This window comes from Dermacentor variabilis, chromosome 5 (assembly GCF_050947875.1).
Source record: "Dermacentor variabilis isolate Ectoservices chromosome 5, ASM5094787v1, whole genome shotgun sequence".
Classification (NCBI taxonomy): Eukaryota; Metazoa; Arthropoda; class Arachnida; order Ixodida; family Ixodidae; genus Dermacentor; species Dermacentor variabilis.
The window spans coordinates 205,526,394-205,546,479 of NC_134572.1; the positions used below are offsets into that span (position 1 = coordinate 205,526,394).

General features: G+C 47.3%; 1 protein-coding gene across 8 annotated transcripts in view; it reads left to right on the forward strand.

Moving 5' to 3' along the window:
* Positions 1 to 20,086, forward strand: part of LOC142583463 (NADH dehydrogenase [ubiquinone] 1 alpha subcomplex assembly factor 8-like) — a 418,166-nt gene that overhangs the window by 100,448 nt on the left and 297,632 nt on the right. Inside the window, exons 1-2 of one of the 8 annotated variants that reach the window (XR_012828639.1) lie at positions 6,542 to 7,858; positions 13,876 to 17,905. The exons of 3 other annotated variants lie outside the window; for them this stretch is intronic. Coding sequence is in view for 2 of the 5 variants with exons in the window: in XM_075693944.1 (XP_075550059.1) it covers positions 5,797 to 5,889 (93 nt within the window). In the remaining 3 variants the exon portion in view is untranslated. Of the gene's footprint in view, positions 1 to 5,796; positions 5,914 to 6,541; positions 7,859 to 13,875; positions 17,906 to 20,086 lie in introns of those variants that run through there. 4 more of the 8 variants (XR_012828640.1, XM_075693944.1, XM_075693948.1 and 1 more) reach the window with 4 other exon arrangements.

Genomic DNA, 20,086 nt, shown 5'->3' on the forward strand with positions numbered 1-20,086 from the left:
ATGTACTACAAACAACTCATCATGAATCTCACTGTCATTAATGAGCTTTTGTATGCACTACGACTTAGGCGCACATACTTTGTATTCAGCTCATAGTCATCCTCAAAGATCATGTTGATCATATACTACAGTGTGTACACATCACATGCCACCTCACACACTTCATACATGATCTCGTCAAGTCTACACAGCACATCACACATCTGATACATGCTCTACGCATCCTTGTAGCACATCGGATAAATCTCGAGCACTTCTTCGTGGCAAAGTCTTCGTAGCACATCATACAGATCTCGCACATTTTCTACGAGATGTCGTTCAATATGCATAGCATATCGTTCATTTCTTGTCAAATCAGTGCGACATGCATACATCTCGTTCATTTCTCATAGAATTCTCATGCAGATGTTTCAATACCGCCCTCCTAAATGCAACATGTCCACCTTTCTTATGTTTTTGGAAACTTTCCTGTCGTGGGACAATGAGAATGATTACAACCTTACTATCCGCGGTGATCTAAATATTGACGTGCTAACTTCCAGCCCCCAACGTCTTGAACTTTCTGATATCTTGGAATCTAATGCATTTACAAATGTTATAAAAGAACCTACTCCATTCCATGTTCATTCCTGCACACTTATTGACATCTTTATAACAAATAACACAAACGCGCCTATTTATTCTGGTGTCCTTAAAACTTATTAGTGACCATATGCCTGTATATGTAACTTTAAGCCGAAAGAAATTTCAAATTAAGGGTGCAAAGCCACCGCCTGCACAATTCCGGTACATATAACGAAGCACTATAGATATGTTTACTGCATGTATATCCAACATAGAAGGGGACGCGTTTTCTGTGAAAGTGATGCAGATACAGCGTATAATTTCATTATTTAAACTTTTATAGAAGCCTAGCTGTAACAAGTGCTTTCCATTCAAAACGAAGAAAAGCAAGAAAATCTGGGATTACTTCAGAGTGCCTTCAAGCTATAACGTTAACTGGTACACCTTACGAGCACTTTTTAAAATCTAGCGACAAAGAAGACTTTAAGACGTTTAGAAAAGACAAGAATGCTACAAGTTCTCTCTTAGGCAAAGCAAACTTAAATGTTTCAGTAACCTCTTTGACTCTGAAAAAACCAAAACATCTGACGCACCGTCTGGAAAAAGCTGCACATGTTGCTTAATCTATGATCGGACGGCATCTCATACCCGATTAAACTTGCCGTGGACAACCACATCATCTCTGGTGCTGACCTTGCCGAAGCTTTTAATAAATTGTTCACCTCAATTTGAGAAAGCTCACATGACAATAATTTAACCCGTTTCGTGGGAATGCAGATAAGCGAAAGTGCATTTCTGTTTCCGGTAACTACACAGGAGCTTACGGCTCATTTCATGTCCCTAAAGAGAAGCAGTTGTTGTGACACTGACGGCCTGGAAATTCGTCCACTTAAACATGTTATTCATATTGTATAATATATCATTAATTTAATGTTTTCGTTGCGCACTTTTCTAGGCGTCTTCAGATAGCCAAAGTTTCTGTTACTTTGAAGGGCGGAAACAAGAATAATATATCGAACTATAGACCCATTTCAATACTGCCAGTTTTTTATAAAGTAATTAAAAACTAATACATAAACGAATGGTTTCAATCTTAACCAAGCATCACATTATGACGCCTTTTAAGTTTGGTTTCACAAAGCAGCGTTCAACCGAAACTGCGCTACTAACGCAAAAGTAAATCATGCTGGATGCATTCGAAAAGGAAACATATGCTCTTGCACATTTCGTTGACCTCTTCAATAACCTTCAATAGAATTAACCGCATCCCACTAATTAAAACAAACTAGACCACTATGGTTTCCGGTGTAACTTTTTAAATGTCATCAAACCATATTTGGAATACCGACAGCAAACAGTTGAAATTAATAGCTATGCATCTAGCTTTAAAGAATTATGAACTGGCGTGTCCCAAAGTAGTGTCCTGGGTCTTTTAGTTTTCACTAACTATGTAAATGACTTGGTGAACATCGATATTAGCACAACTTTCATTATTGATGCAGGTAATACAAGCTTATTATTTAAGGATGGCGATTTGCATAAACTTGTGAATAAAGCAAACGGTGTCTTGGAATGCTGAACACATGGCGCTTAAGCAATTCGTTAATTATAAACACCTCTAAATCAGTACTCCTTGGTCCCAAAAATAATTCCGTAAACAGCGATTTTACCAAAACAATTGGCCCGGAAACAATTAAAATTGAACCTGTGGTCAAAACCCTGAAAGTGATTTTGCATGAAAATATTGACACGTGAACTCGTTTATCTTTTATGGGTGAGCGCTTTTACCGTCTTAAGCGTGGAGCGTTTTTTCACGGCGAACATTGCGCAGCAGGAATCGACGCTTCGCTGGCACACGCAGCGGGCGGACGCCGCCGAGCAGCCACCGCTCTCAGTGTTGCCAGACTTGTGTTTCTGGATAAGAAAGAATAAGTAGGGTTTTTATTGTATTATTTGTTACTGACTAAATAACTGCGAAAAAAGTTTCATAGAGGCGCTTGCGAACGATTTCTACACGTTTCATTGAGTTGCAAGCATTTTAGCGGGCTGGCTTTGCGCCGTCTGGCTACGTTGAGTGAGCAATTGCACCGCGGAGTGGAGGCGTTGGAGAAGGTTTTGTGGTTCTCCAACAGCGACGTTTACTTTGTGTAAAATAAATTGTGGTGATTCATGTTTACTTCAGTTTCAGTTCCTGTTTTAAAGCCTCTTGCAAGAACTAGCGTTTAGTACTGCAGCCGGAGACGATAGAATTATCGATATTTGGCGTGAAGTGGGCCTGTCACCGGCTCTCGTTCTCGGTGCCCCAGCCATTGCGTGCTCCGCCTGGGCCGACAAAGATGCAAACAGCCAGGAGACCAGGCATGGTCGGCTTCTAATATATAGTGTCATCCCTCTTTCTCCTCGAGGCATTCGAGCAGAAGGGACTTTCTTTCGCTAGTCCTTGTAGTCCTGGTGACCACAAACCCAAATTATGCAACGTATCTGCACTGCTGAAATGAGCTTATCATTCTATTCTAGTCTCGCTGCTTTCCATGACTTTGCCATGGTTGCAGTATTGTCCCTAGAGCGCTTGGATATTGTGCAGTCTCCGCGCACCTCTCTTGCAACCCGCGACAACCGTATACCGAGCGGGCGCTTCGTAGCAACGCTTGGCAGTATCACGTAGTTGTCTAGAACAACTGTTCCGACGCCTTTCGGCATTTCACGTGGAAGCAGAATTCTTCGGTATCGTCACCGTGCTTCAGCATACGTGTCTCATTAGTTTCGTCTCGCCACGGGACGTGCAGCTTGCCGTGGATTTTATTGGGCTTTTCGCGTGGTAGTTTAAGTTGTCTCTTTGCATGCTATCTTTGCAAGCGTCGCCTTTTCTATACGTTCGCCGACAACAGCACGTGCAAGCTGCGACGCAAAAGTCAGTAATTTATAACAGTTACTTTATTTAGTGTACGCATTTCTCTTTTTATTTACTTTCGTACGTTTAATTTCTTTTCTCGCTCTTGTTACCTTTCATTTTTTGGAAATAACTCTTGGCAGCGATTGTATTAATAATAGTGGGTCGTTTCTATGCGCCCCCGTACGCGTTGAGCACTCTGTCTTCTCAGACACAATAAGTGCAAGATATTTTCAGTGTGCGGGCAGCGACAGGAGCGAGTGGTGCCTGAGCACGAATTTTTCGCAACGACATAGTCTTTTTCGCAGCCATAAAAATGAGATAATGCAACAATACGGCCGAAATATCAAAGGTGGTGCTAAATATTTGGATGATGTCACTATAATCTGCGAGCGGCACTTCGAAACGTGCTATATATAGCCTGTCGAAATGCCACGCGATGTGCCTCAGTCGACAAACGATGCGGTGCCATTAACAATCTTCCCGATGTTCCAGAGTATTAATGAAAGCCTGTTACTTGGTAAAGAGCGCCACCAAGAGTTGCGAAAATACGAAATATTAGTTCAGATTAGCCAATGCTAGCTCATAGCACCCACGCGACGGCTATAGTGACGCTGGCGTCACCAGTAAATTCAGAGTTTAATACCCCATCACGCCCGACGAAAGTTAACTTCTTAAAACGAGGAAATGTTATTGAGGACATCGGCACCGATTTTTTTTTTTTACTTCCATGACATACTTATTGGAGTCCGCCGGGTTTACTGCAATTGGACGTTGTAAATATGGGCAAACTTTACGTTTGATGTCACTTATTTTCCAGCATTTCGAGTATTAATCAACACTTACGCAGAATAAACGTTTTAAGCAGGATATTTCACGGTAATTGCAATTTTTGAAAGGGTTGGTAAGAAAACTGTACCGCATTTATAATCTGTTTCGTGAGCACGTCATTTAAGTTCGTAGACAAAAAATAAGTATGCACAAATTTGTACTCTTCATTTAGTGCTCTCGAACATTCAATATTCGGCTGTAACGATCGGTGCTGTCCCTTTCACGCGCAGAGACCAAAAGTTCGTGGCCAAACAAACGCACGCGCCCACATTCTGTCGCTCCAGCGCGGCCGCGCGACGGACGCTCCCACGGAGGCACCAGCCAACAAGGAAAAACACAAATACGTTCGGCGGCTGCCGGTGGGAGATAGTGTTCCTGTATATGCTCCCGCAGGGAGCAGAGTTGCGCATACCTTTTCCGGCGCCGCTCGCACCGCTATTGGCCGAGCGCGAAAAATGACGTCAAATGATCCGCGTCGCTGTGAAGCCAACTTTACGGGCGCATCGCCGACTCATGCAAACTCGTCGTTTCCGTCAGTGCCATCGCCATTGCAATCAGCGGACCGTTGATCGTGCGTTGAGAGGAGCAGTTGCGGGTTTCAGGTACGGTATTCGACGATGTGAAGTCAAGGACCTTGGTGAAGTGATACGGAACACATCGTACTGGCACTTGTATTCAAGTATGACGGGGTGCAGCGCACCACACTGCACAAACCGCACGGAATTCAGCCATAGGAGTAAATGCTTCAGCCAAGCAAACTAGCTGGAGGCACACTGATACTATAGTAAGAGTGTTGTTGCTAACAAGTCTGGGCTTGTTGACTTTGAAGGCACCCTTCAGAGTTTAAAATTGAAATGAATAATATGTACCTCTCTCGTCAACTGCAATTTCTGAAGAGCTAGGACATCTTTGCAGAAAGCACACAAGGGAACAAGGCCAAACGGGTGCTAAGTTGGCGTATGCATGTTTAGCTCTCTAGCTGTGATAATTGTAATATATTCCTTCTCCGTGTGAAGTTTTGAGAACAGTAAAATTGATTCTAGTCAATTTATTGTCTTCAAGTGCATAGGCATATTCATTTTGTTAACTAATTGCTGCCATATAAGCTAAGCTGCAATTGTATGTGTGCTAGCTTGCGAGCACCATGTATCAGCCAGTGGAACAAAAACTTGTTCAATTAAACACGCTAGAAATCTACGTTGTGCTTTGGTGAATGCTGTTTCCTGTGGGCGGGAGTGGTGTGAATGCACTGTTCAATGACGTAAAATTTCCTTGCCTCTGATGCGATAGGTAACAAAGCTTTGTAACCTGGCTTTTTGGCCAAAGCCTGCTTCAGTGATTTCATTGATTTGATACAGTGTCTTCAACTACTGGCTTTTTCTCTGAGTGGTAAGAGATCAAGAAAAATGTGTTGTCAGATTACAGTCTGCACTGTGTGAATAATTACTCTGCAAGTTTGCCATCTTGATGTGATTAGTGCAATAAAAATAACCTGTTGTTACTCTTAACAGCTTGTTGCCTTTCCAGTTTCTTTGAATTCTGCCCCCAAGGTTCCAAGAACCAGCACACTTGGCCTGCTGCCGTTCATGCATTCCCTTGTATGAAATAAATTTGATCTAGAAGCTCTTGCATCTTGAATCTTTTTCTACTTGCTGATTTGCTGCTACTATATAGCTGATTAGTCTGCGGTATGAATGAATCGTAAAAGTAAGCTTTGCTTAAAATGTGCGCATGTGAACATCTGAAACGCGCTTAAATCTGTGTCTGCACCGCATGTATCGAAAACGTGCAGCTGTTGTGAACGATGGTTAGTGATAAATGACGCTCTGTTAACGGTCACTGACATAACTGCAGGCACGATAGCTCTCTTGACGACGGTAATTAATCGGCTGGTTTCGGCAGCCAAAATGCGCTAAGTGTCCACCTTACGTGTGTGAAGTTTTAAACACTTTATAAAACATTTCTTGCTTTCTGACAATGATAAGACAACTTCATATGCTTGCTGAAAATCATTGCACCGCCTTTTGTGGCAACGTACTGCGCCTTTGCGAGCGAACTTCGGCGCTGTTCGAGCCACGGGAGTATTTTATTTTTGGGAATCAGAGGTGTGTGTGTGTGTAGTGGTTATTAGTTGAAGGGAAGAGAGAAGTGCAGTGCCGTAACTGTCTCTCAAAGGAGGGCACCTCAACAGCACTGCACAGGGTAGGGGAAGTGGGGAGAAAAAGATTAGAGAGAATGAAAGAGAGCGGCAAAAAAAAAAAAACAAAGACAAGAGGGTTGAAAAAGAAGAAGAAATGCGGGGCTTATAGCCGCGCTCTCAGTTGTGTTTCGACAAAAAAGTCGAGAAGGGCAGCAAACGCTCTCTTGGCGATGGAGGCGTGGGCTGCGGGAAATAAGAGTTCTGTCTCCGTGTTGCAGGGTAGACCTACTCGACGATAGGATGTACAAAGCGCGGTGCGCTCAGCGTCGTACGATGGGCATCGGAGCAGGAGATGTGCGAGAGTCTCATCCTCGCCGCATTCCGCACATGCGGGGCTGCCGGTTCCGCGCAGTCTGTGCGATCGGGCGGCGGTGCTGTAGCAGCCGACGCGGAGACGGAGAAGAAAGGCGCGGTCCCAGCGGGAGAGGCCGGCGCGGGGGAGGAGGCGAGGGGGTGTCCCCGCCGCAACACGTGCGTCAGGGTGATGCGCGCGGAGGGTGCGCGTGATAGTCGTCCTGGCCACGTCGAAGCGGGAGACAGAGGTGGCGAGGGGGAAGCGAGCCGCGAGGGCTTGCTTTGCGAGGGCGTCAGCTGCTTCATTTCCGGGCAGGCCAATGTGCGCGGGGACCCACTGCAAAACCAAGTCGCAGCCCTGATTAACGACATGGCGCAGTTTCGATCCCACGCGCTGCACAAGTGGGAGACCGGCATAGTCTTTCCGCAGCATGTGCAGAGCCGCGCGCGAGTCCGTGAGGATCGCAGCAGACGAAGCACCACACTCGTAAAGAAGGTCAGCCGCGAGGTCAATGGCCGCGAGCTCGGCGACTGTTGATGAGGCAGGGAAGCGGAGGCGGCACTGACGCGACGCAGGGATGTCCGGTGCCGTGCACGCGGCAGCAGCGGAACCATCGCTGGAGACAGAGCCGTCAGTGAAGACGAGGAGGCGATCACGTAGGTGTTCGTGAAGCAATGCAGCCGTCTCCTGTTGCATGGCGCACAGTGCTGTTCGGCGCTTGCTCGTGACGCCCGAGACGCTGGTGTTTACGTCAAGGAGCGGGGAGGCGTGCGGCGATGGCGGCAAGGGGAGCAGTTGCGGCAGAGACGCGATGCGGGAGCTGAAGTCGTTGGCATGCTGACCCATGCCCGAGCCCGGGAGGGTGTGGAGGCGGCACACGAGACGTTGGCCTTGTGGCGACCGTTGCAGACGCTCGACATGGTGAAGCGCCTGTTTCCTCGCACGAAGTGAGGGCGGCCAGTTTCCCGCTTCGGCGAGGGTTGCCCCCACTTGCGAGAAGCGAGGAAGCGCGTACATCTGGCGAACTGCAGTGCGGTGTTCGACGTCGACGGCCCTCCAGTCGGCTGCACTGGCGTTGGTAAGTGGGAGCGCGTAGAGCGCTCGCGAAGTTGCAATCGAGTTATAAACTCGGCGCGCAAGGTGCGGTGTGCAGCCACGGGCGAGCAGGGAGCGTGCGGCGCCTGCGACCTTTCTGGCATCCCTGCAGAGCTGTGAGGTTGCCGCATTAAAGTTAAGGCGGCAGTCGATGTGAAGGCCCAGGTAGCGAACTTTTTTCTGCCACGGGAGGGGGCTTCCGCGCAGCGAGAGAGTGGGCACTTCGGAGCGAGCACGACTAGCACGGGGGTGAATCATTAGCGCCTCGGTTTTTGACGCCGAGAGCTGAAGCCCCACGCTGGTGAGGTATTCGTCCACGGCGTTGATAGCGGACTGCAGTGATTGCCGCACTTGGCAGCCATAGTCCGTGGGTCTGGAAGCGAAGAGAGCGATGTCGTCTGCGTAAATCGCCACACGGACTTCGAAGGCTGTCAGCTTCGGGATGAAATCGGGGAGCCTTGCAAGCGCCAAGTTGAAAAGGAAGGGGCTAAGAACGCTGCCCTGAGGAACACCAGCGGTCACGCTACGGGGGGTGCTGAGCGCGTCGCCAACACGCACTCTGAGTGTTCGGTCGCTAAGAAAGGCCGACACATAGTCCAGTAGGCGGCCGGTGATGCGCAGCTCGTGAAGCGCTTGGATGATGGTGCCGTGCGGGAGGCCGTCAAACGCGCGTTCAACATCGAGCAGCACCAGGTATGCAGCTTCGTGGCGGCTTGCAGCGTGCTCGAGGGTGGCAACAACGTCCGCGATGGAATCAGCTGTCGAGCGGAGTCGGCGGAAGCCACTTTGTTCCGGGGCAAGAGCGTCGAGGGCGGAGGCGATCCACTCGAGGCGGTTCAAAGCCATCGATTCCATCGTTTTGCCGGGTACCGAGGTCAGTGATACTGGGCGATAGGAGCTGATGTTCGAGGCTGGTTTGCCTCGCTTCAGAATGGGAACGACAATCGCCTCTTTCCAGTTGGCGGGGATGATGCCGCTACGCCAGACGGAGTTGAAAACCTCGAGAAGTGAGGGAAGTTGGGCTGCATCAATGTTCCTGAGCACTTGATGGGTAACGCCGTCGGAACCGGGAGCGGAGCGACGTTTGTGATTGTTCAAGACGATGCGCAACTCGCTGATCGTGAACTCAGCAGAACACAGCACTTCTACATGCTCCATAATTGCGCTAGTTGGGAAATAGCGCATAGGAGCGAGGCGTTCAACCATGTTGTGCGGCGGAAGTTCGGCGGCGGCTGTGACAGGGCACACAGACGGCGGAGCGAACGTGTCCGCGAACAGTTCGGCCAACTGCTCGGCACTCAAGCCTTGAGCCACTGCGATGGAGAGTGCAGGGCGGCGGGGGATCTTGGGACTGAGCAGGGCGGAAAGGATGCGCCAGGGGCGGGCTTTATCGCGGGTGTCTTCCAAGGAGAGGCAGAGACTTTGCCAGCTCTGATTGCGGCGCTGCCTGGCATGACGACGGCACACGGCATCAAGGCGGTTGTAAAGAGTCCAGTGCTCCACCTTGTCGCTTTTGATGGCGCGGCGTTCGGCGCGTCGGCGTACCGCGCGTAAGTTCAAGAGTTTGATGTCGGGCGCTGGTGTTCCAGCGGGCACCCGACCCCCTATTTGTACGTTCATGCGTGTGTTTGTATATGCGTGTTTACATAGGTACATACAAAGTTTCGGTTGGTTGGAAGCCCACCCCCTCCGACTGCACGAATGACTCGTTCGAGCGTAGCCTGTATTAAGAAGTGCCCTTTGCTAAGCGCCTGCGAACAATTGGCGCTTGTAGCTCGCGACCATTAGAGAAAAAGGCGGAACACCGCGCGGCATTTGGCTCCTGCGCGCGCGAGGAGTGGCTTCGCTGCAGAGCTGGATCACGACGGCGGACCTATGCTCAACTCTGCTCCCGGCGGGAGCATATACAGGAACACTAGTGGGAGATAGACCGTCGCGACGCCTGGTGAGCACGAGAGGCACTGCCGCTAGTTCTGCCGGCGTCGGATTTTCCGATCAGACCGGCGGGAGTCAAATTTTTGGACGCCGAGGGGCGAGCGTTCGACGAGGGGCGTTTTCCGGCGCCTGGACGCTGGTTTTCCGCTCCATGCATCCCAGGCATAAGAAATGTTATCGCTCAGCACAGGACCCGTCTACATGTATCGGAAGTTTCTAGAATGTTATCGATGCTTCTATCCGCTGTCTGTTGTCGCCGAACCTTGTGTAATCTGATTTCATGCATGCGCGACGCGAATGGCGTAGAACTTAGTGGAAGGCACGCGGGTCCCAGCGATTACTCTGGAACATTCGACGACTTATCTATAAAAGCGGACGCGCTTGACTCGCTGATCGGATTTTCGACGATCGCCGACTGTGTTCGCCGTTTTCGTTGTGCATTGAGTGTAGCCTGTTCTTTCTGGGCACAGGTTCGCCCAATAAAGTTAGTTTCGCCATTCACGGTTTTCTTGCTATGTCCTCAACCGTCACTACCACGTGACAATATGCTATAGAACAATCAGGCTGAGCTTGTTCGCTCTAAACTTTCTCGTATCGTAGGTGGCCTATCGCGTCTGCGTTTTCTTTTGCTGCGAAGAATTAGACATTTATTATATAATTCTCTATTTTCATCTGCACTAAGTTATTGCTCTCTAGTATGGGGCACCACAACGGGAAAGAACTTAGGCACAATATATAGGCTAGAAAGAAGCTATGCGTATAATTACAGCTGCTCCAAGTGATGAACACTCTTCGAAGCCCTAAACTTACAACCAATGCCTGACATTTACAATTCGATATTACTTAAGGGATATTGAATTTGCCGAAAAAAATTATGATTCTTGTCTTGTAGACTCAGCGCATTCAACACACGCATCTGCGCATATAGCACGCGAGCCACTTATGATTGCAAAATCCTTTACACGTGTACCAACTATGGTTGTCAGATGATGAACTATTTGCTGCCATTAACACTAAGCAGGTTTTACATAATAAATGAAATATACCGTTTTTTTCTCCAAATATCCTTTTTATGTGTGTTTAGAATGCAATCAATACAATATTCAAAGACATGTTTTGCCATTGTATGAATTGTATTATTTCCTGTTGCTTTTTGCTATGTGTTAAATGATGTGAAAGTCTTCGTCAAGTCTTAATGGCTTATTGATTTCACCCGACATCATCACAACTCATTTGGTTTTCCTAGGTATACATTGTGGCGCAAAATACATTTCTTGAAAAGGGACAGAAGAAAGGAAGACAGTGAAGCGCCAAACTACCAACTGTTTAATGACAGCCCGAACACACGTATAGAAGAAAAGGCAACTTCCGCTCATGCGTAGGGAGCCAAGGTGTGACAGAACAACATGGTCATGATAACATACTTTGGATAAAGCACATTTCTGTGGAATATAATACGAAAGATGTATCGCTGACACAGTCAGATCCTTTCTTTGTAATATAAAACGCTTCGAACAACTCCCTTGCAGTTTAGTCCCTACTTGTGCCAAGAATCAATACTTGTTCAAACCATGGCGTACAGCGACAGGCTTTACAGTGCGCAGGAAGATGCGCCTCGTCACACTTACCGATAATATTAGCGTGCTCCCTCAGTCTGTCATTAATACAACGTCCCGTTTGCCCGATGTATGACTTGCCGCAATCTAGGGATATCTCGTAGACCACCCCTTTAACACAGTCCCTGAATTGTTTGGCGTGCTGCTTCCGGCAGCCCCGCTTCCCCTCGCGTGTGATCCGGGGGCACAATTGAGCTAACTTGTTGGGAGTCGAAAAGAGAATCGGAATGCCATAGCTGGTACCTACCTTCTTGAGGTTATGGCTCACACGGTGCACATAAGGTACTACTACTGGTTTTACTCGCTCCCTTTCCTTCGGGTGCGTTTTCCCACACGCAGCGCTAGTATTTAGCTTCTGTAGGAGGGACTCAACCACGGCATTTAAGACAGACTGAGGGTAGCCTGCTTTTAGAAGTCTCTCAAGTTGATGGCAAAAACTCGCCTGCATCACATGCACACACGACTTGCGCAGAGCCGATTCCAGACAAAGTAGGGCGATTCCACGCTTCACAGTCTTAGAGTGCGCTGAGTCATATTGCAGCAGTTCTTTTTTACCTCGAGGGAGCTACGCACAGCAAACGTGATCACTCTTAAATGTGCGGTTAAGGTCTGAAAACTGCAACGAACTGTCCTTCAGAAGCTCGTTAGTAAAAGTAAGTCCTTTTGCGTTTGCTCTAAAAACATCTAAAAGCTTTTCAACCATTTCATGGCATGGCAAGGGGCATCTATTGTCAATAACAACTAAAACATCATCAACGTATCTAAATACTTTAAGAACATTAGGATGAGATGAAGCAAAAACACATTGTAGTGCGTGGTCAAAGTAGGGTAAAAAGATGTCACATAAAATGGGTGCTACACGTTACCCAATGCTGATGCCCTCTTTCTGCAAAAGTATGCCATGTTCAAAAGTTACAAAGGTGCGCTTGAGGGAAAGCTTGCAAGCGGGAAACAAAATTCGAAGCCGACATCTCCATTTTAGACACGAAATTAGCTGCACCACTTTCATCAGTGCACTGTTTAACGGCTTTTAGAAGCTCAGGATGCGGAACCGAGTAAAAAAGATCATTTACATCAACCGAGAACACAGGCTATTTCTTGGCTGCCACGGAAATATTCAATATCTTCATCCGAGTTTCTAGTCAACAAAGGGTCATTGAGTTGAAGAATCTGCAGGGATTTTAGCAAAGAACTACTGACTTGATATTGCCCCCTGTACCATTCACTAATAATCGTTCGAAACGGGACATCAACCTTATGGTTCTTGGCACTGAGGAAAGCTGTAAGATAATCTTTTTTACTCTTTCTGATCTGCTTAGCTAATCTTTCACAGCCAATTTCTTCACAGAACGAAGTCATGGTTTTCTTAATTTTTGATGAGCTGACTTTTACAGGTTTAAAATTCTTTCTGATTGCCTCTAATGCTTTTTCGTTAAAGGCTTGCCGAGGAAGAGCTACAAAAGCGCCTTCCTTATCGGACTGCATTAGACAGAGTTCATTGTCTCTGTCTCTGGGGCAGCTCTCTGTAAGCTGTCTACACCATCTAGCAGGCAACGCTCGCGCTGTTCCTGGGGCGCTTTTCTTGCGACTTGCCGATTCCATGCCGACTTGCCAATTCAATGCCGTGGTCGAGTCCCTCCTACAGAAGCTAAAAACTAGCGCTGCAAGTGGGAAAACGCACTCGAAGGAAAGGGAGCGAGTAAAACCAGTAGTAGTACCTTATGTGCACCGTGTGAGCCATAACCTCAAGAAGGTAGGTACCAGCTATGACATTCCGGTTGTCTTTTCGGCTCCCAACAAGTTAGCTCAATTGTGCCCCCGGATCACACGCGAGGGGCCGCGGGAGCTGCCGGAATCAGCACGCCAAATAATTCAGGGACTGTGTTAAAGGGGTGGTCTACGAGATACCCCTAGATTGCGGCAAGTCATACATCGGGCAAACGGGACGTTGTATTAATGACAGACTGAGGGAGCACGCTAATAGTATCGGTAAGTGTGACAAGGCGCATCTTCCTGCGCACTGTAAAACCTGTCGTTGTACGCCATGCTTTGAACAGGTATTGATTGATTCTTGGCAAAAGTAGGGACCAAACTGCAAGGGAGTTGTTGGAAGCGTTTTATATTAAAAACAAAGGGTCTGATTGTGTCAGCGATACATCTATCGTATTATATACCGCAGAAATGTGCTTTATCCAAAGTATGTTATGACCATGTTGTTCTGTCGCACCTTGGCTCCCTGCGCATGAGCGGAAGTTGCCTTTTCTTCTATACTTTTGTTCAGGCTGTCATTAAACAGTTGGTAGTTTGGCGCTTCACTGTCTTCTTTTCTTCTGTCCCTTTTCAAGAAATGTATTTTGCGCCACAATGTATACCTAGGAAATCTAAGCACCAACTTGCCCAAGAAGAAGTCCTGTTTGATTTGGTTTTATTTGATTTGATTTCGTCGCAGCGCTGAAAAGTCTTTGGGAGCGCTGCGACTTCGGTGCTGAACTTGAAAACATGCTTCGCGACCGTGGCAGTGTGTGGCATTAACAACCCGGATATCCACACAAGACTACTGGAAAAGGCAGACCTCACATTCGAAGACGCCCTGCAGATCGCCCTGGAAATGGAAGCGGGGAAAAAGGACGCAGGAGAGACCGCACGCTAACCTTAACAGCGACTTCCCCACTTACCATGTCTCGAACAGCCCCTGCAAGGAGCGTCTTCCGCCACCGATGTAGGGGTGAACACATTAGTTTCGAATGCGAGCACGTTAAGACTGCCTGAAGTTACTGTCACAAAGCAGGTCACTTAACGAAAGTCTGCAATACGAAACGGAACATTTAAGCGCGAAGCAGCTCTTTCATAGCATCTATTTTCTGCACCCATGTGACTGTCGTCTAGCAGCCGTCACCGCGTGAATACAGTTCTTAGTGTCGTCAGCGTCAAGTGATAATGTAAGGAAGCCGACCTGTCTCTTTTTTATTTCCGAAGACGGATTAACCACTCTTCCAGAATGCGGCTGGATGCATGAGCTGGGTTTCGGCGTCTACGACGCTAAAGTAAGCATCAGTGCATAACTTTAAACATCTAGTTTAAGCACTCAGAGGCTACCGAAGAAGGCCTGGATGCATTGAAATGCGCGAAAGTTTCACTACATGTACTTCCTGATGCTCTAGCAATGTTCTTCAAGCCAGCCTCACTGTCATACGCTTCGACACATGGAGTAACAAAACAAATTCAAAGATTAAGAGATTCTAGTAATACTTGCTGTTGGGCTAGTTGGTGCGTGTCGAAAAATAATGAATTTGCAAAAATACGATTACTGAGAGGTGCGAGAATATATACAGGACGAGCGCTTCCTGTATTTCTGTCCTCCCCTCTCTGTGATCGTGTTTCTGGCCCTAAAATGATCATTGTTACAGCGTTTAGTCAAACCAATGTTTTGCGGGTGATAGGTACTTGTATTTCTTGGACAATGTTGCATTCCCGAAGGAGGGCTTCTACAGCTCGGAGAGGAATGAACGACCACGGTCGGTCAGTAGCTCGCGACGCACATCGTGTCGAAGAACAAGGTTGCGGAGGATGAACAAGCCGACTTCACAGGCTGTGGCCGCCGGGAGCGCTGAAGTTTCGGTGTAGTCCAAATTTGAGCGCTGGGCAAATAACAAATGTAGTCACTAGTCTAGGAAGAACTTGGCAAATGGCCAAGTAAAGAGTGGGACTGCAGTGAGCATCTGAGTGTAATAACTACGGAAATATGGAAAGAGAAACAACATGTTCGTTGGAAAGGAAGAAAGAAACCGAAGAGCTGGTGGAACAGGGAGATACGAGAAGCGATTGCCGAACGACAGAGAGCACTTCGAGAGCACAGGCAGGCAAAGAAGGCGCAGTTACCGCAGGATAACGTAGCCAGTAAATGGGAAATATACCGGGAGAAAAAAGTATCTGGTTCAAATACTGGTGCAAGCCAAGATATAAGGTGAAAGTGAACGTTCGTTGTCAGAAATACGTGAGAAAAAGAAGGCCACACCTAGAATATTTTGGAACCACATAAAATTATTAGGCAGGAAGTCAACTTCAATACAACAACACATCGTAGACGAAGATGGAAACAAACTGGAAGGGAACGCGGAATTAAATTACATCCGAAGATAACAGCCGAAGCTTTTCAAGGCGATGACAAGGTTGTAGTTCAGAAAAAAGAAGAGCATGAAAGAGACCCAGGTGGGAAAGGAACTGGTGCTCACGAATTTCAACTGGAAGAAAGCCGAAGAGAAAATTCCCAAGCGCAAAGCCACAGGGCTATACGACGTTTCCGTTAAGCTGATTAATGAACTAGGACCAAAAAGTAAGGAAGCTCTGGTGAAAGCAGCGGAAAAACTTTAAAAGATAGACGAATACCAGACATTTGGCTACAAAGTAGAATGAGTTTAATTTATAAAAGTAAGGGGAGGAATATAGATTCACTCGTATAGACCGTTGAGCATTACAACAGTAACGTACAGGTTAGCAATGCGGGCAGTTAAGTTAAAGCTGCAAGCATGGGTTGAGAATAATGGCATTTTGGGAGAACTTCAGAATGACTTCAGAATAGGTATGCGTTTGAATGATAACTTATTTGTTCTTGCTCGGTGTATTGAAATATCAAAAGTAGAAAGCAGACCGTTCTATGTGGCCTTTTTAGACATTACAGGAGCCTATGACAAGTAGACCGCAACATTTTGTGGGATATTCTGGAAGGGGAAGGCCTAGGGGACGATTGTCTACAGGCTTTGAGAAAGATTTCTCTAGAAAATGCCGGTTGTGTTGAATGGAAAGGGATGAGGAGCGAGGAGAAAGTTGATATCAACAAGGGACTGAGGCAGGGGTACCCTTTATCCCCACTACTGTTTATGATGTACATGGTGAGGATGGAGAGGGCGCTAGAAGGAAGTAATATCGGGTTTAATCTCTCATACAAACAGGCGGGTACAGTAGTAGAGCAGCAGCTCCCAGGTTTATTTTATGCGGACGACATTGTGTTGCTAGCTAACAAGCAAAGTGATTTGCAACGTGTGGCTAATATCTGTGGACAGGAAGGCAACAATTTAGGTTTGAAATTTACTGTTCGAAAATCACACGTTATGGTATTCAATGAAAACAGTGAACAGGCAGTGGCAATACAGGGCCAGGAAATATCTCGGGTAAGATAATAAAAATACATTGGTATATGGATAAACGAAGGCAATATATATATGGAAACACAAGAAAAAACAGTTAGAGAAAAGGGGAATAGAAATGCCGCCATAATGAAATACAGAGCGCTATGGGGATACAATAGGTACAAGGTGCTCCGGGGTATGTGGAAAGGTGTAATGGTTCCATGACTTACTTTTGGAAATGCGGTTGTGTGCTTGAAATCAGGGGTACAATCAGGACTCCATGGGAACCAAAGGTAAGTGGGACGCCTGGCATTGGGCGCTCAGCGGAAGAGTACAAATGAAGCTGTGCAGAGTGATATGGGCTGGACTAGTTTTGAAGGGAGGGAAGGTTACAGTAAAATTGATTATGAAGAACGACTGAGGAAAATGGAAGAAAGTAAATGGGCTGAGAGAGTGTCGAGGTATCTGTACAGGAAAAGAATTGATTCAGTGGAGGAAAAGAACTAGGAAGCTTACCAGCAAATATGCCGCTCGTAGGGTGGGCAACACAGCAACAAGGAACATCAAGCGGAAAGTCAGAGATGCTGAAATCTCGTGGCTGGCGACAATGCAAAAAAAAAAAAAAGACCGGCCATGAGTAGCCACGTAAGAAGAAAAAACGAAATCAGGAAAGAAACAACTTATGATAACTCATTACTTTTCGAAGCGAGATCGGGATGCCTTAGAACATGCACCTATAAAGCGAGATATAAGAAGTAACAAGCGTGTGCTTGCTGCGTTAAAGCTAGGAAAACGATGGAGCATGTTTTATTAGAATGTGAAGACGTCTGCCCAGCGGTCGATTTAGGCACCACTGGCCTCCTTCAAGTCCTTGGGTTGAGCGAGAGCAGGGGAAAAGTAAAGATGTCCGCAATAGAGACTAGTAAGAGGCGATTGGAATATTCGTGGAAGAAAAGTAGGGAAACGACAGAAAACGTAGACGTACAAAAGCAAAGTTTGCAATAGGTTGATGGAAAATTTGCTTGTGGGAGCTCATACTGTTTTTTTTCTTTATTTCTTTCTTAACCTGGGTAGGACATTAGGCAGTATAATAGCAAGAGCTTGGTGGCGCAACCCACCGCCCCTTTCCATCCAAAGGGGACGCTCATAACATCCATCCATCCATCCACTCATCCATCCAGCGCGTGAGGTGGTCTACGGCGACGATGACCCAGCGGTTGCCATCTGGGGTGCACGGTAGAGGGCTGTGCAAAAGGCCGGGAGGGACACGGCAATAGTTGAAGCGGCCCTGTTGTCTTGTGAGGTAGGCACTTGGAGCACGAGTGGAGGTACTGCCGAACGAAGCGGTACATTCCTCGCCAGTAGTATCGAAGCCGTAGGCGTGCGTACGTCTTTAGTACACTGGCATGGGTGCATTGCGGATCCGCATGAAAAGAGGCACAGGTGTCGGAACGTAAATGGCGAGGAATCGCTAGCAACCATTTACGGCCATCAGATAGGTAGTTGGGGCAGTAGTGGAGGCCTTCGCGGATGGCAAAGTGGCGAGCAGTGCGCCGAAGCGAGCGGTCGGTGCTGCGAGGTGACGATTGACATAAATACCCTAGAAGAGAAGCTATCCAAGGATTCGGGCGTTGCTCTGCTAGTATGTCTGCGAATGTAAGAGACGAAGAATCGTAGCTGGAGACGGATGGAGCACTGTACTCATCAGGCAGTGGTGAGCGCGAAAGAGCGTCGGCATCCGAACGCTTAGGGCCTGACCGATAGACAACACGGATGTAGTAGTGCTGTAGACGAAGCGCCCAGTCAGCTAGGCTACCAGATGGGTGTTTGAATGACGACAACCAACACAGGGCGTGAGGATCAGTCACGACGTCGACCAGGCTTGACACCATATACGTAAGGTCGAAATTTCGTGACTGCCCAAACGATTGCAATACATTCTTTTTTAGTCATGGAATAGTTCGTTTCCGCTTTGGTGAGAGTGCGGCTGGCGTAAGAGACAACGTACTCTTCGAAGCCAGACTTACGCTGGTCATGAATAGCGCCGAGGCCTACTCCACTAGCGTCCGTGTGGATCTCTGTAGGAGCATCCGGGTTATAGTGGCGTAGAATAGGTCGGGATATCAGAAGATGGCGTATTGGGGCGGACGCGTCTTCGCAAACGGTAGACTATGCCGCGATGCCTTGGCGGTTGGCAAGCATCTGCGTGAAGGGGCGATTATGGACGCAAAATTACTCACGAATCGGAGAAAGTACGAACACAGGCTTATAAAGCTACGGAGGTCTTTCAGCGTAGGCGGCCTGGGGAACTCCGCGACGGCGTGAAGCTTTGGAGTGTTGGGAAGGACGCCGTCTTTGCTCACAGCATGGATTAAGATGGTAAGCCGGCGGGCAGCAATGTGGCACTTTTTCAAATTAAGCTGCAGTCCGGCGTCTGAAAGGCAAGTCAGGAAGCTTGCGAGGCGGGTCAGATGAGAGGCAATGTCCTTTGAAAACACTACGACGTCGTCCAGGTAGCAAAGACACGTTTGCCATTTGAGGCTTCTTCTAAGAATGTTGTTCATGAGACGTTCGAAAGTGGCAGGTGCATTAAAAAGACCGAAAGGCATCACGTTAAACTCACATAGACTGTCCAGGGTTACGAACGCAGACTTGGGACGGTCAGTTTCATTCATAGGGACCTGCCAGTACCCAGATCGAAGGTCCAAAGAGGAAAAGAACTCTGCTCCTTGCAAACAGTCTAGAGCGTCGTCGATTCTGGGGAGCGGATAAACATATTTTCGCGTGATCTTGTCAAGGCATGTTTAATCAACGGAAAATCTGATGCTGCCGTCCTTTTTCTTGACCAGAACAACCGGGGAGGCCCAAGGACTATGTGAGGGCTGAATAACGCCACGGTGAAGCATATCGCATGTGAGAATATGCATCCCCTATCTGGAGCTCTAACCAATTCTATCTGATAACTTCGGTAGAATCACCACAGAATCGAGCAACTAGATTCATTCATTCGTGCTATTCGTACAATACCAGCATATCATCTTTAAAAACGGAATACGGTCTAACAAATTTTTCTTTTCCTCTTCGAATCGCCAGTATTTGTTTGTTTCATAAGTTTTATTTTCAGGTCACTTCGTATTCCGCCCGACGTCAGCCTTGCGGCACGCATTTCACTCCGCATTTGTTATTCCCTGCAAATGGCTCGTCCACATGCTCATACTAAAACGTTTGCTGCATCATTCTTTCCTCGCTCAGCCATAGACTGGAATGGCCTTCCACACGACGTCACTGCAGCCACTTGTCCATCTACATTTTCTCCTTGTATAACTGCCATATTTAACCAATAACATTATTTTGTATATGTGATTACTGATACCTGCACGAACCCCTCATGTAATATTCCCATATTCGGGGTCTCTAAGGTAATAAAGTGGAGTGAAGTCGTTGACTTGTTCGTCAATGACACATAATTCGGCGTGAGAAACTCAATATGGACGTTGGCGTAGGGGTGCATGGGTGCCGGTGTCAATTTGCTGA